Source organism: Gymnoscopelus braueri (genome assembly GCF_963280865.1).
Source record: "Gymnoscopelus braueri genome assembly, chromosome: 15".
NCBI lineage: Eukaryota > Metazoa > Chordata > Actinopteri > Myctophiformes > Myctophidae > Gymnoscopelus > Gymnoscopelus braueri.
The window spans coordinates 38,678,425-38,694,249 of record NC_137620.1 but is presented as its reverse complement, the minus strand read 5'-3'; the positions used below and the strand labels follow the sequence as shown (position 1 = coordinate 38,694,249).

Genomic DNA, 15,825 nt, shown 5'->3' with positions numbered 1-15,825 from the left:
AGACACAACATTTCTGCCATGGGGTTCAACATTAACCTCACCACCATTGTATTTGTCACAGTCATGAGCAGCAACGGAAAACTGAATATCAACCACCTCATTGTCAAAGTCAACATCTGGGCAACTTTGAACATACCACCTGTCCATTTCCTCAATAAAACCATCAAAACTCAGCATACATTTTGCACCATATTTGATGAGCATTTTTGGCTTCATCATACACACCCATTAATTCACAAAATGTACCTTTTGCCTCATTTAAATATTGTTCATAGTTCATCAAGGCAGCAATGTCTTTGGGGTTAGACAGCTACTCAACTAAGTTTTTCGCTCCCTCTCCAAACTGTTTATTTTGTTGGATGTCATTTTGACCATGCGTTTTCCCACAGCCCCATCCCCACCACACTCAAGTTCAACCTCTTCATCAGCGCAAGTTTGCGCCTCCCCTTTCTCCAGAAAGAAAGAAAGAAAGAAAGAAAGAGTTCTGTGTTCAACCCGCAATACAGTCTTGGGTTTTGAGCAGATTTTCTATCTAAAATGAGTTAACTAGCAAAATTGGAGACAGACACAGCCCCAGCGCAAGTATGTCCTGCATTTTAGATCATGCTTCATAAATGATATACATAAATAGGGCTCTTAAATGTTATTCTCTCTCTCATGTACTATCAAGTGCCAGAACACCTGATTTCCAGGCTGGCCTGCTGCACTGGAATACTTTACCTTATGTTGGACTAGTCTCATTATTCTGGATTATTTGGATTTACCTATGAGAACTGTGGATTTATGGATTTACCCTATGTGGATTTACCTTTCCTTCTTGCACAAAGACCTATGGGCGCCTGAGTTTGTCTTTGCATGGGGGTGCACAAAGAGAGTCACACACGCACGCCGATTTCACGTTGGCCACGTTACCCACCTCCAGCCAATGTCAGTCAGTTCTGTTCATAACCAGTGGTGGAAAAAGTACTCACATGTTTTACTTAAGTAAAAGTCTCAATACTGCAATGTAGAAATACTTACAAATAAAAGTCCGGAATTAAAAATGTATTTGAGTAAAAGTACAAAAGTGTTGGTACAAAAAAGTTCTGCATTGTGAGTACTTTTACTCACAATTTACATTGCAACGCATTGTAGATCGGCCATTTTCAAATGGCCGAAATGTATATAGGGCTGAAGATCTACAAGCTCAGATCTGCTATTTTCAAAAGATTTTTATACATTTAGTCAGGGGATATTAGCAGAAAGATTTCCAATCTTGGAATAAATTCCTTACCAAAAAAAATCTTCACCAATGTGTTTGTAAAGGTGTCTAGTAACACATCTCACAAAGACTGAGATTCAGTTTCCCTAGGAGAATTTTGCACCAAAACCACTCCTTGGGCTAAAAACGGCCATAGCCATCCTTGTCCAGGTATACTTTTTGTGTAAAAGCCCATTGAGATTGGGCTGTTTTTAGCCCAAGGAGTGGTTTTGGTGCAAAACAAATGCTTGCAATGGATTCAGAATCATAAAAACACCCTAGTTTGACCCCTCACATGTTACTTAAAACAGAATTAAAATTAGATTTTTTTTGCCCTGCATGGAAATGCAGGGAAATGGTGGGTACCCCAACTTTCAGCAGCTGTCAAAAATTCCCCTGACTAATTTGAAAACTTGAAATGGGACATTCTGCATAATGAGTACTTTTACTTTTTATACTTTAAGTACGTTTTATACTTTTGTACTCTTACTCTTGTACTTACGGCACGGCGGCCAATTCTGCATATTGATACATTCTGTAGCCTACTCACCATAGATGTCCCTCCAACGTCCAAACATCTCCTAAATTCATCATTTCCAGTTGATAACATGCTATCTAAATGACATTTCAACGTCTCATAAATCCACCGTTGTTTTCAACGTGAAACTAGTGTTGCCAATTATGCGAGAGAGAAACCAGGTCTATGAATACATGCGCAAATCCATCGATTAACAAGCAGACTTGGCTTATTATTCGATAATACCTGGCAACCAGTGTTGCCAGGTATGTGCGAGAAAAACTAGCGGTAGCATGGGGGTGCAATGGCTCCCTTGTGCTACCATAGGGAGGCGCCAGTGCTACGCAGGGACGTGCAGAGGGATTTGGAGAGGCAGGGGCTGGAATTTCAAAAGGGCACCTATTGGTTTATTTTTTTTTTACAATGACCATACTTTTAGACCCGAAAACCCCCCAAAATCCAAAAAGGTATCATTACGTGCTTAATGTCCTCAAAGTCACTCACCCAACAAGCTTTGAACTGAGCAGATTGGACCTTCCTTTCCAGAGATAATTGCCAAAACATCTTGAAAACGGCCACTTTCGCCGGTTTTCGATCGCCGATTTTCGATTGAGTTTTGGCCATTTTCGCCCGTTTTTCTTTAATAACATGGGCTAGGAAGGCCGTACGGCAACCTGAGGAAAGTTCACTTTGAGCTGCATCCAACACATCCACTGCCATTTCCGTCTGCCTTACCGGTAGGCCACTAGGGGCAGTTGAAAATGTATTTTTTATTTTATTTATTTTTCAGTCTGGAGAGGGCACTTTTTTTTACCGACGGGTAAAAGGGCAGGTGCTCAAGCCCCCTTTCATGTCTATGTGTGCACATGCCTGCAGTGGCAGAGTACGATTAGCAAAATGTGACAAAACAAAAAAAGATTCTCTATCAATTCAATGCTGAGAAGCTTACATCCATGCAGGTGGACCACAACATGGTGGCCTGGATATCTCACCCTGAGGCCACAATATGTCCGGCTACAAGGCTGCCAGTCCCGGGTGGAAATGGGTAGCACCGGAGTTCCTCAAGGAACAGTGCTGTCACCCTTTCTGTTTACCATCTACACTTCTGACTTCAGCTTCAGATCTGGAACATGCCATCTCCAGAAGTTCTCAGATGACTCTTCTATTGTGGGTTGCATCACTGAGGACAATGACGAGGAGTACAGAGGTGTGGTGGAGAACTTCACCAAATGGGCTGAACATAACCACCTACTGCTGAACACAAAGAAGACAAAAGAGCTGGTGATTGACGCCAGACGGAGCAAGAGGAGAACCCCAGCACCCATCACCATCCAGGGGGAAGAGGTGGAGACCATGGACTCCTACAAATTCCTGGGCGTCCACCTGAACAAGGATCTGGACTGGAGGAACAATGCAGATGCTGTGTACAAAAAGGGACAGAGCAGCCTCCTGAGGAGGCTCAAGTCCTTCAATGTGTGTAGTAGGCTATTGTCTATGTTTTATCAATCCGTTGTGTAGCCAGCATCTTATTTTATGCAGTGGTATGCTGGGGTGGGGGCATCAAGGCTAGGGAGCTAAACAGGCTCAACAAAATCATCAAGAAGGCCAGCTCTGTGGTTGGCCTCCGCATGGAAGGGCTGCAGTCAATCGCAGAGAGGAGGATTATGGACAAACTAAATTCCATCCTGGCTAACCCCTCCAACCCACTCTATGGCGAGCTGCAGGATAGGGTGAGCACCTTCAGCCAGAGGTTCACTCTCCCCCCGAACATGCACACTGAGCGGTACAGACTCTCATTCATGCCAACTGCCATCAGACTCTACAATGCTTAAGAACTCCCCCTAAATGCATGTTGTCGACCCTGGTCTATGTTATGTCCATCTGTTTCGTTGGGTTTTTGTTTGTCTGTTGGTTACTTATTTATTGTTACACTGTGCTGCTGTGACACCAATCCCCTTGGGGATTAATAAAGTATTTCTCATCTCATCATCTCATCTCATCTTTGTGGGGTGAGTAGGCCTAACTGATGGGGGAAAAAGTCATTATGGGGTTGAAATACTCCTTTAATATAATGATCCTGCATTTTATTCTGTGTATCCAGTCTTTCACATTTTCTTTTAATGGGTGGCCTCACTCTGTTTATGTTTAAGATTATTTAACTGACTATTAAAGTTTTAATTCATGTGATTACAGAATGGCAGGAGGTGGTGTCGAACCTGACGACAAAGTACTCAGGTGAATTCATCTCACATAAACTTTAATAAACATAAAGAAAAAGTTCTTAAATGTCTAGGATTCCACTCCAACAGACTTTGGTTACTGTAACCAGTGTACTGCCATGTACCGTCATGTACCCCCATGTATCACCTTTTACCCCCATTTACCTCCATGTACCCCCCCCTCCCATGTACCCTCATGTACCCCCTGTACCCTCCAGTACGCCTTGTACAATGGGGACCTGGGTTAGGAAACTCAAAACAAAAGTCAACAGCAGAATAAGCGAACACACATGTTTCATGGACACAACCCACACACTCAGCTGTGCTGCTCATTCCACAAACGGGCCATTACAAATGAGGCTCCATTTAAAAGAGAAAAAACATTTACAATTTACAATATAGACATTTAGCAGACGCTCTTAATCCAGAGTGACTTACAGTAAGCAAGCCAACAGTATGAAAGTTACTATCAAGAAGCATTGTGTTACACCATACATATTATCTCCCAAACCTTTTGTTTTATTATTATTACTGCCCTGAAGAAAGAGAACTCAGGTGAATTCATCTCACAGAAACTTTAATAGATGATTCTGCTGAGAATAACATCATGTGTATCCAGTCTTTTTGTCTATGCCAAAACGTGGCAGAGTACGATTACCAAAATGTGACAAAATTAAAAAACATATTCTCTATCAATTCAATGCTTTGTGGGTGAGTAGGCCTAACTGATTGGGGGAAAAGTCATTTTGGGGTTGAAATACTCCTTTAATATAATGATTCTGCATTTTATTCTGTGTATCCAGTCTTTTTCATTTTCTCTTAACTCTCTCAGTGCCAAGCCCCGAGTTATCCCGAGTTTTAGGGTTATACCCTCAGTGCCAGAACGAGAAATCCTGAGTTAAAAAAAAATATATATATATATAAAACGTTTTTTTCAAGTTCGCAATAATTTTTTCATTTAATTGGCACTGAAAGAGTGGGTGGCCTCACTCTGTTTATGTTTAAGATTATTTAACTGACTATTAACGTTTTAATTCATATGATTACAGACTTGCAGGAGAAGGTGTTGAAACTGCAAGACGTGATCTCAGGTGAATTCATCTCACATAAACTTTAATAAACATAAAACAAAAAGTTCATAAATGTGTAGGATTCCACTCTAGACTTTGGTTACTGTAACCAGTGTACCGCCATGTACTGTCATGTACCCCATGTACCCCCTGTACCCTCCAGTACGCCTTGTACCCCATGTACCCCCTGTACCCTCCAGTACGCCTTGTACCCCATGTACAATGGGGACCTGGGTTAGGAAACTCAAAACAAAAGTCAACAACAATAAGCAAACACATGTTTCATGGACACAACCCACACACTCAGCTGTGCTGCTCATTCCACAAACGGGCCATTACAAATGAGGCTCCATTTAAAAGAGAAAAACTATTTACAATTTACAATATAGACATTTAGCAGACGCTCTTAACTCTTTCACTGCCAGACATATTTCTGGCTGCATTTGCCCACTGCCAGCAATTTCCGTTTTTTTTATCCTTTCAACTGGTCACAGAAAATGTATATTAATTATGATCACTTGTCCGATCGTTTGTAAACACAAACGGTATCCGGGTGCCTCATCCAGAGAAAACACATTACAACCATGATGGCCCCTTGCCTTCTAACAGCATGTGAATATACCATTTCTCGCCAAAAATGCACGCTTTTCTTACCTTTTCAACTGGCCACAGAAAATGTATATCCCTTATGATCACTTGTCCGACTGTTTATGAATTTAATTTACAGTAGCCCATATGTTATATGTAGTTATGAACATAACACCCCCCCCCCCCCCCCGATCCAGTCTTTATCATCTTCTTCTTAATGTGTGGCCGTGCTCTGTTTGTTTGATTTAAATGATTATAAAAGTTTTAATTAATGTGTTTACAGCCATGCAGAATAACACGTCAGACCTGAAGACACGGAAATCAGGTGAATTCATCTCACATAAACTTTAATAGATGATTCTGCTGAGAATAACATCATGTGTATCCAGTCTTTTTGTCTCTGCCAAAACGTGGCAGACAGGGACGTGTAGAGGGATTTGGAGAGGCAGGGGCTGGAATTTCAAAAGGGCACCTAAAACCCGAAAAATCCAAAAAGGTATCATCATTACCTGCTTAATGTCCTCAAAGTCACTCACCCAACAAGCTTTGAACTGAGCAGATAGGACCTTCCGTTCCAGAGATAATGGCCAAAACATCTTGAAAACGTCCACTTTCGCCGGTTTTCGATCGCCCATTTTCGATTGAGTTTTGGCCATTGTCGCCCGTTTTTCTTTAAAAACACGGGCTAAGAAGTAGGGCATTCACAGAATAGTCGAATATTCGAATATTCGAATATCAAACCGACTATTCGACTATCAAACCACTATTCGACTATTCGAAGAAATAGTCGAAGAAGAATTTTTCTTTTTTAGATTTTCTTTTTTTTAGTGGCTTTTCTAGAGCAGACACGCAGCTGTGAGCTCTGGTGTGACGTCAACTCGCATTCCTTGAGTCGAGTCATCAATGTAATAAAAAAACTTTTTTTTTTTTTTTTTTTTTTTTTTTTTTTTATAATCAAACCGAATAATCGACTATTCGAATACTTTTGGGTCGAATAATTCGAATACCATAAATCACTATTCGTTAATGCCCTACTAAGAAGGTCGTACCGCGAAAAACTAGTTACCTGAGGAAAGCTCACTTTGAGCTGCATCCAACAATCCACTGCCATTTCTGTCTAATGAAGAAAATGTAATACATTTTTTCAGTCTGAAGAGTGCACTTTTTTTTACCGACGGGTAAAAGGGCAGGTGTTCAAGCCCCCTTTCATGTCTATGTGTGCATGTGCCTGGTGCTACGTATGTCTTTATATCCCATACCAGATACCCTGCTCTAGTGAACTGCACCAGCTGCTACTTTTAATCTCACCTCATGGTGGCATGTTTATGTACACATCTGCATGATGCGATTGTTTTAAACATCATGTACATGCCTGCTACTATATATCTCTGCTGTCCGGTAGAAACCAGCTTTAGCAGAAAGTTTGAGGATCCAATGGAGTTAGCTGGTTTTGTCAGAAGTGCCTTTTAATGCTTTTCGTTGTTTCAATATTTTTTTTACCACACACAGACGTAAATGGTGTCCAATGGCCCTGATTTATGGGAAAAAAATGCAAAAGCGTCAAAATGGTGTTAGCTGGTTTCTGCCGGACAGCAACAATATGCTATTTGTATGCAGTACATGTACAGTATATATCGTTTTTATTATTTGACCTGTTTCTATCCCGTTTTTCTCCTGCTCCTACTCTTAATCTATCTCTATCCTCTATTTCATCTTCTTTACACTAAATCCTGTGATGTGACACTAAAGTCACACCCAGCGTCTTCAGGTGGGTCTTTTGTTTTATGGATGAACAGATATTAAACTAGGAATGGAAAATTCAAATTGTTTTAAAAATAGTGAAAATAGCCATCTACATGTTCACAACATGTTGCATCACAACATGTTGTGAACTTGTAGATCGGCTATTTTCACTATTCGTCGTAAAAGGAAGTATATAGGGCCTAAAGGAGCACTTCACCCATTTTCAAGCTATCTTCATAAATGATTAGTCCACCAGTTCAGTAAGATATGTTTATTCAGTCGGCTGTGGACAGTTCAGAAACCTGCCTACAAATGACATCATCAGTAGGCAGGTTTGGTCATTTCCAATCTGGGAATCTGAATCTGTTTTGAGAGATCAGGTCATTTCAAACAATATTTCAAACTTTGTATTTATTTGTATTATGTAATTGTAGTGGAAAGAGTTATAGAATGCCAAATGTGTGTATTATTTGTATTTCATGAACCTTACTTTCAATCTTGGCCTGAATGCATTGTCATCATTCCCAAGATAGCTCCACACCAATGTGCTAACTCTGACTTGACTGCAGCTGTCATCTTCTCCTATGTGAATGTCTTTTTGGGGTCTTGGCGACTCGTGTCTGGCTAGGTAACGGGTAATTTCGTACATGAACTGCGTTAAACATAGTTGTTGTAGTTATTATAGTGTCCTGCACCACAAGGTGCCCAGCCTGTAGCAGTGTCTGTCAGTATAGCATGCTTGTTATACTTATGCCCATTTAGGGAAGATTTCTTTGTGTAAAATGTATAAAATGGCAGGGTCCCCACGGTCATGAAATTAGAAAAACCTTTTCCAGTCCTGGAAAAGGTTTGGAATTTATCAAGGGTCCTGGAATGTATCAAGGGTCCTCGAACAATATTTGGCTATGCATTGTTTTTGGCTAATGATTTTGTTAATAAAAATATTTTCCAAAACATGTATAACATTACACGAAATATGTAACATAAGTAGTTTTTCGCCGAACGGGCAGCATGAATGCAGCCTAATGTATACCGGATGTGACAAAAATAACAGATCTACAAGCTCACAACGTGCTGCTGTGTGATGATGCGTAGTTAGTACATTTGGCAAGAAATTTGGAATAGAATTATACAGTACCATTCTATATTCTATGCTTTATTTTTGCTACACACATCTGTGGCAATAAGTCAGTGTTTCTCAAAGCGGGTGCCGTGACACAAGTCCAGAGGTGCCACAGAATGTTTTGATGATATTTGGAATTGACCAATTCTCTTCAGTTAATCTTAGACTGTCAGAGTTTCTCTATAACAGTCTGTAGCCTCTGCCAGTGTTTTCTAAGCTAGTACTTAGAAAAAATTTTAATTTTTTTGTCCGTTCATTTTTTAACACATTGAATGCCAAAAACGGTCCGGACCGTTTTTGAGGGTCCAAACGAGAAGTGCCGAAAACGGTCCGGACCGTTTTTGACCCAATTCTATTTTTATACGAGTGGCCCACGTGGGGCGCTAAAACGAAACTTTGACATCACCCAAGGAGTTTCTGAGAAGAAGAGCCTGGATGTGGCTCCATGTCAAAAATCCTTCCGGTCGGCGTTTTCAATGTTATCTCCTTGACTAAAAGCTTAATATCTCCATTTCTTTTTAATGTGGTGAAAACGAGCCGTTTTCGATCGGCGATCACGCTGCAATGGAGGGTCGCGTTGGAAATATTATTGTTCCAGGCGTTAGTCGGGACCCTCCGCCGTCTCGCACGCACGCTTTGTTTACATGCACTTCCGCGTCTGGGCTTCTCACAGCACGAAACGTATAACGCAAGTGGATGGAAGAGATGCAGGCACTCAACGTATAATATTTTAATAAACCTCTGGCACCCAATGTGTTAACATTGAAGTGAATGGAGCAGCAACTTTTTGGAAAATGTTATCTCCTGGTTCTTTGGGACGAACGGAAAAACGTTTTTGGCAGATAATGAGTTAAACCACTTACACCACATCTCTAAGACGAAAATAGCAGATCTACAAGCTTGTCATTGTCAGCTTGTAGATCCGATTTTTTGCTAAATGTATCTTAGCGGGGAAGATTTATGTACTCATTTTATGTATATGACATAAATGTAAGGTGCTATAAAGTATGAAAAAGGTTATTTACAGGGTTCAATGTACCAATTGCCATGGTGTTTTATGTTATACTGTTTGAATGGGATGTGAATGGATGACTGAACGCTGTGGAGGAAGCTTGTGGCATGTGTTGTGCACTCCCTGGGGGTGGTGATTGAAGTATTCTCACTGATGCAACTCATTCTGTGGTAGCAGATGTGAAATACCATTGTTTCATCCACCACTGCAATTGCCCTCATAATTCACAGGGAACACCAGTGTTATTCTTTGGGAGTGGGGGGGGGACAGACAGCACTTGCCTGCTGCTTATGATATCGATATAAAGCCTTGTATCAATATAATCATCTTTTAACTACTTGTTATATACGTCTAAGTTGACATGTTGTCTGACCGCTGTTTGCACACATTACATTGGAAGTATGAATACCTGAGTCTGAATGCATTAGCAAATTGATGGTCTGTGAAAAAAGTACGGTAGTCTTAAAGTCCTACTGTGTAACTTTTTCAGTTAAAGGAGAATACCGGACAAATTAAGTGTTGTCTTTGATGTCTCGTTACTCACCGACCGACGTGAAAAGTGGCGTTCTTTTTTTCCATAGATTCCCCTGTCGTCATTTTTTAAACCCCCTCCGTTGTCATAATGGGAGCGCGTGGGTTAGGGAGATTCGTCACTTAATTTGTCCGGTATTCTCCTTTAAGTTATTTTTGATATGATCTTTCACTGGTACATTTTCACTATAACCCCCACATACTGTAAAGGTGTTTTTTGTCCTAGAGCAGGGATGGGCAACTGGCGGCCCGTGCCCATCCCTGCTCTAGGATCATCCCCTCTCTTAAAGGATCAGTTTCCTGTTGGATTTCATAATGAAGAAACTGTTGAATTTCATAATGATTTGTTAAAGACAGGGTCCCCACGGTCATGAAATTCCTGGAAATATTTCCAGTCCTGGAAACCTAGAGGCGGCAAAACATTCCACTTATTGGTTATCAACAACAGATGAACATTGATATGAACCAGAATGAACAGAAGTTGAATACAATATAATCCTCCACTTGGCTAGAACCAAAATTGTAATGAATATAATGTCAACACATTTAGGTATCAATGTAATTGTCATAGCAGCTATTTTGAGTACGTGTTTCGCTTTCTAGTCACTGCTCTCACTGCCGCTGTCCAGGGTTTCCGCTAGACATTTTTTGGGCCGGCCACCTTGACCGACAGGATTATATTTTACCGGTCAAAGAATACATTTATCAGCCATAGTATAATTAACGTCACATGCATTGTTTGCAGATGCATGCACCCAACTGATCATTACACCTTGTTACATTAGCGCTGTGCTTCTTTCCACTTTGTCACAGATGCGATCTGTTCCTGTTTTTATAGTTAACTAAATGTTATCTAATCTACTCCATCATGCAGAGATGTCGCTTACCAAAAAATAACTGAACAAAGTGGCCGTGAGTGAACTGCTGTGCGACACCGTACGGCACAGTATAAACAAATTAATATATGTTTTGGGCTTTACATTCTCATTCAACCTTAATATGCAAAACCTACAGCTTTTGTTTAGTTTTGTTAATGTTTTACATGAATGATGGCGCAAGGGAGGTTGATCACTTTCCTTAGTTGCCTGCAATGTGTCTCACCAACTTTCACCACTTTATCCATTGCAGACAGACAGTCACTGTGCTTGCTTGTATAATATCCACGACCCATACGAGTTTGGGTTTTGACAGTTTTTATTATCGTCAATTGGGTCCGGCTTGGTTCAGATTCTATCACGACGAGACCGGAGACCCCGGTTCTGTTTATCATAACACCCGAGCAAACCACCCGTACACAGCGCTGATTAAGAGGAGACGCAGCTGTGTAAAGCTTCATTTGTGCTTCGCCGTATATCTGTGTTGTTGAGTATCGAAAATAGCAGACATACAAGCTCACAACGCGGCGCGTTGTGACGTATTGTGAGCTTGTAGGTCTGATATTTTCAACGCGCAACACCAACTTACGAAGAATAGGCTGATCTATCAGATAACTGCAGCGCAGAGCGCACTGTCTGAGGCACAGCAGCAGCAGGCTGTCGGGAACCCACACTGACATTGTCAGATCATGATAAAAACTTTGATTATGATGGGTTTTAATAGTTGTACTACTTTATCCAAATAATAATATTAATAATAGGTTTAAATTATAAAATAGCCTATTAACAACATTTTCCCAGCCGGCCACGGTGGCCAGTGATGTTTTTAATTAACGGCCAATTAAACATTTTATCAGTCAATGACCGGTAAATACCGGCTAACGGAAACACTGCCACTGTCACTGCTCTCAACTGTTACAGTGTGTATGTATCCTGTTGCCAGTCCCTGACAACGACACCCTACAGCATGTAGCATGGAACTGCCTTCTTTGAACAGGAGCAGTTCTTCTGGCAGCCTTTGGCACATCGACATGAGATTGTCTTGTTCATCGACACAGGCTAGGCTGGCTGTGTAGATGGAACTGGAACTGCATTCCCATTATCCACAGACCATCCACATTCTGTGCATGAAGGAATTTGTGGCTTGTGCATTCTCGTCAATGATGGATGCCAGATCAGCCCTTTTCAGGTGCTGGAGAAATGCTTTCTCTGTTGGGGGTAGCTTTAGAGCGTTGATCTGTTCAAGAACTTGCTGTCAGTTTGCCCGGATCAGATTCCTCAAAATTATCAGCTTTCTGTGAGTAGCGAACGTATAAAGTTTATTTTGACAGTGTAGACATTGTGCACCCATTGAAATGGGAAAAATACACGTACAGTCTAGGGGTTTCACAGAATAGTCAAATATTCAAATATCAAAACCACTAATCGATGGTGTATATTTTATTTTTTGTTTAATTAACTAGTAGCAATATATCTACAGCAGACATGCAGCTGTGAGCTCTGGTGTCGGTAGTTCTCGTAATCCATTGATGGTTAATTTGTCAAATAATTTCATACTGTACGTGACGTTGTGCCGTCACTCAATGTAGGTGGGGTGCTAAAACAGCAGCTAAAGAAGCAGAAAGAACATGGCTCTATGCTCAATGCTGACAACAGTGTGTAAATACTTTACTTTACTTACTATTGGTGAGTTTATTACTGTGTTGGAGGCACACATGCCGTGACGTCCAGGGTAGCCAAGTGGTACAGTTGCAGTCACTCATTCCTGTTGCCAAGTATGTCCACTGTTAGTCTTGGATCAAGACTATCATAGATGTATTTTATGGAGTCTGACTTTTGCTTTCGTATCTATGATAGTCTTGGTCTCTATCGCCCCTAGTCACTGCACATCCGGTATTACACTTGATGAAAACAGGATTTTAACGAGGAAATAAAATGGCGTTCAACAGGGCAGGAATTTCATGGCGACCACGCCGGCCATGGCCATAGCCCTCTTTGGCCGTGTGCCCCTCGAAAGATTACATGCCCTACGGCCACAGTATTTTAGTATTTATGTTATTCCTGACTATAATATACTGTACTTTAATTTGCACATTTTCATTTGTGTTTTGTTAACGTCAAAGGAAGAAACAGCTTTTTAGGTGGTGGTTACTGTTGAAAATGGACAGTGTACCTTATTTTAACCTTTTAAATGAGACTTGACTGGCCCTTTTAAACACCTAATTCAAGAAGAGGGAGGAACACAGGGTAATATGCCGAATGACAGGGAAACTACGGCAAAAATGGTAAGGGAGACAGCTAAGAAAGTACTTGAAGTGTCTTCGGGACAAAGGAAGGAAGACAAGGAGACCTGGTGGTGGAATTAGGGAGTTCAGTGAAGCATACAGAGGAAGAGGGTGGCGAAGAAGAATTGGGACAGTCAGAGAGACGAAGAAAGGAGTAAGAGGGGATGATGGGGGGGTAGTGAACCAGAAAGTGATGGAGATTGGAAAGGAGGAAGTGAGGGCAGCTATGAAGAGAATGAAAAATGGGAAGGCAGTTGGTCTCCAGACCAGAGGCGTATGTGCCGTAGAGGCAAGGGTGGGCGGCGCCACCCTAAGTGCGATCTCGCCTCCCAGAAAACTGTGAAATTTGTGCTCGGGCCTTGGCCCAGTTAATGGAGCTCTTGCCCAGGCTATAGCTGCTGAAAGACGGAGGCGAGAAATAATAATCTGCTCCTCCGACAACAATAGATACATTGGCTGCCCCATTCGCACCTTTTACCAAGCTACAAGCTGCCGACTCGTGCATATCAATGGTCCATTGTGTGACCTGTTAAGTACTGTAGTCTGTAGGTAGTAGAGATGCGCGGATGGGTTTTTTTGTCACCCAAATCCGCGTTAACAAGTTCATTATCCATCCGCCATCCACCCGCGGTAATTATATCATCCTATTTATAGATCCGCACCAACCGCACCAAATAATTGTTATTTTCCTGACGTTAGTTTTCTTATAAACAATGTCACTCACCACTGTCGCGATGCAGTGACTGTATACAATCCACAACCATGGTAACAACAAGCGCATGTCTTCATTCAGTTCATTGAGTTACTTTCGCTTTCAACCACTTTGTTGCCATGTCGGCTTTTTATAAGCTTTTTATAAGCGACTTTTGTTTGGCACTTGTTGTGGGCTTGTTTTCATAGACCTGGCTGCTTATTTCTCTCGCAAGTTGTCGCAACCTGGCAACACTGGCCGGCTGCAAAGCAACATGTAGTGAGCGGCTATTTTGTGCCTGGTGTAAAATGACGTAATATAAAAATACTACAAACGCACACAGTGAAATTTAGTGCTTTTTAAAAGCTATTATAGGTCTATAGATTGATATCATTAATTTAATTCCCGCATTATTTCACCCGCGGTTTATCCAATATTAATTAATAATTATATTTGATTGACCCAAATCCACCCAAACTGCGGTTAACTGCGGCAACCGCGGCTAAAACCGCGATCCGCGCATCTCTAGTAGGTAGGCATAGGCTACTGTCAGATGTCCTGAAGCAGTCCAAAAGAGAATGGATTCATGAATTAAATTACAGAGGTGACGTGACTAGCGACTATAGCTGTCGAGTCTGTTTGGCTCTGTGTGTGTGTGTGTGTGTGTGTGTGTGTGTGTGTGCGCGTGTGTGAGTCAGCAAGAGGATGGAGATTAGATTAACAAAATGGATTCACATTACAGAGTAATGTGTAGAGTTTTGTTCATGTTCATCCTCTCTTTTATTCCCTCTCCAGTTGATCAAGGAAATGTCAACGCAGCAGGTGTGTGCGTGTATGTGTGGATGCTTGCGTGGTAAATTTAACTATACCATCACAATGCTCTGTGCTTTCGTGATAGAGAGTGTGGTCAATTAATTTGTACAATTCTGTTTGCACAAGTTTTTCAACAATGGAAAATCTAATGATATTATATTATATTATAAAACAAATGTTCAACTCTGATATAAATGCATGATCTGTGTACCTTCCGTTCATTCTATTTCCGATCTGAACAATAAACAAAATCGGAAATTGAAATTTTCAATATTACGTTTCCAAAAACAAATGAAAACATGGACAATGACTCATCTTCCCATTTCTAATATTGTGCTCTGAATTAAGAATTTCCATCTGGCACAGAACTGGTGTGACCGGGAAGTGAATTGAGGTTGCTACGCGACAGCTGTATGCTGTTTGTAGTTTGTTGTCTATCCAGACTAGGGCTGTCCCCGACTCGGTGAATCGGTCAACCTAGGTGTACGCAAAGATGATTTTAAACTTGCCGTGGTGAAAACTGATGAGGTGTTTAAAAGATTGAGCGCACTTCAACCACACAAGGCCACTGGCCTCGACAATATTCCCACCAAATTTCTCAAAGACTCAGCCGCCTCCATTGCTCCAATCCCCCCCCCCCCCCTCCTAGTGAGCTGTGGTGTTCCGCAAGGAAGCATACTGGGACCTTTACTGTTCCTAATAATTTATGTAAGCGACATGTCATCAGCTTGTGACTGCAACCTGTTCCTGTTCGCGGATGACTCGGCTCTGCTGGTCTCGGACAGGAACAGGCTGCAGGTTGAAAAAGCTCTCAGCTCTGAACTCGATACGATCCGCATCTGGTTCACTGGCAACAAACTATCATTACACCTGGGAAAAACTGAATCCATTCTCTTTGGGACTAGTTTTAACCTCGGCAAAGCCGATCAAAGTAGGGGATGTAATGATGTTATCACAAGAAAAGAGGAAATTACCTACCTAGGTTCCATCTTAGAGGCATCAAAAAAGTCAACCAAAGAACACCTTTTTTGTATAGGATTTCCTCTCTAGTCAGTAAGAAAACTCTGAGGATTCTAACAGGGGCCCTCATCCATGGTCACTTCGATTATGCATGCACC

At 41.4% G+C, this 15,825-nt stretch overlaps 1 protein-coding gene across 3 annotated transcripts in view; it reads left to right on the top strand.

The window, feature by feature from the left end:
* LOC308102098 (uncharacterized protein) overlaps positions 1-15,825 on the top strand; it is a 73,787-nt gene that overhangs the window by 40,296 nt on the left and 17,666 nt on the right. For all 3 annotated transcript variants that reach the window (XM_080451700.1, XM_080451701.1, XM_080451699.1), the window contains exons 16-18: positions 3,951-3,992; positions 5,026-5,067; positions 5,918-5,959. In XM_080451700.1, the coding sequence (XP_080307826.1) occupies positions 3,951-3,992; positions 5,026-5,067; positions 5,918-5,959 (126 nt within the window). The remainder of the gene's footprint in view (positions 1-3,950; positions 3,993-5,025; positions 5,068-5,917; positions 5,960-15,825) is intronic.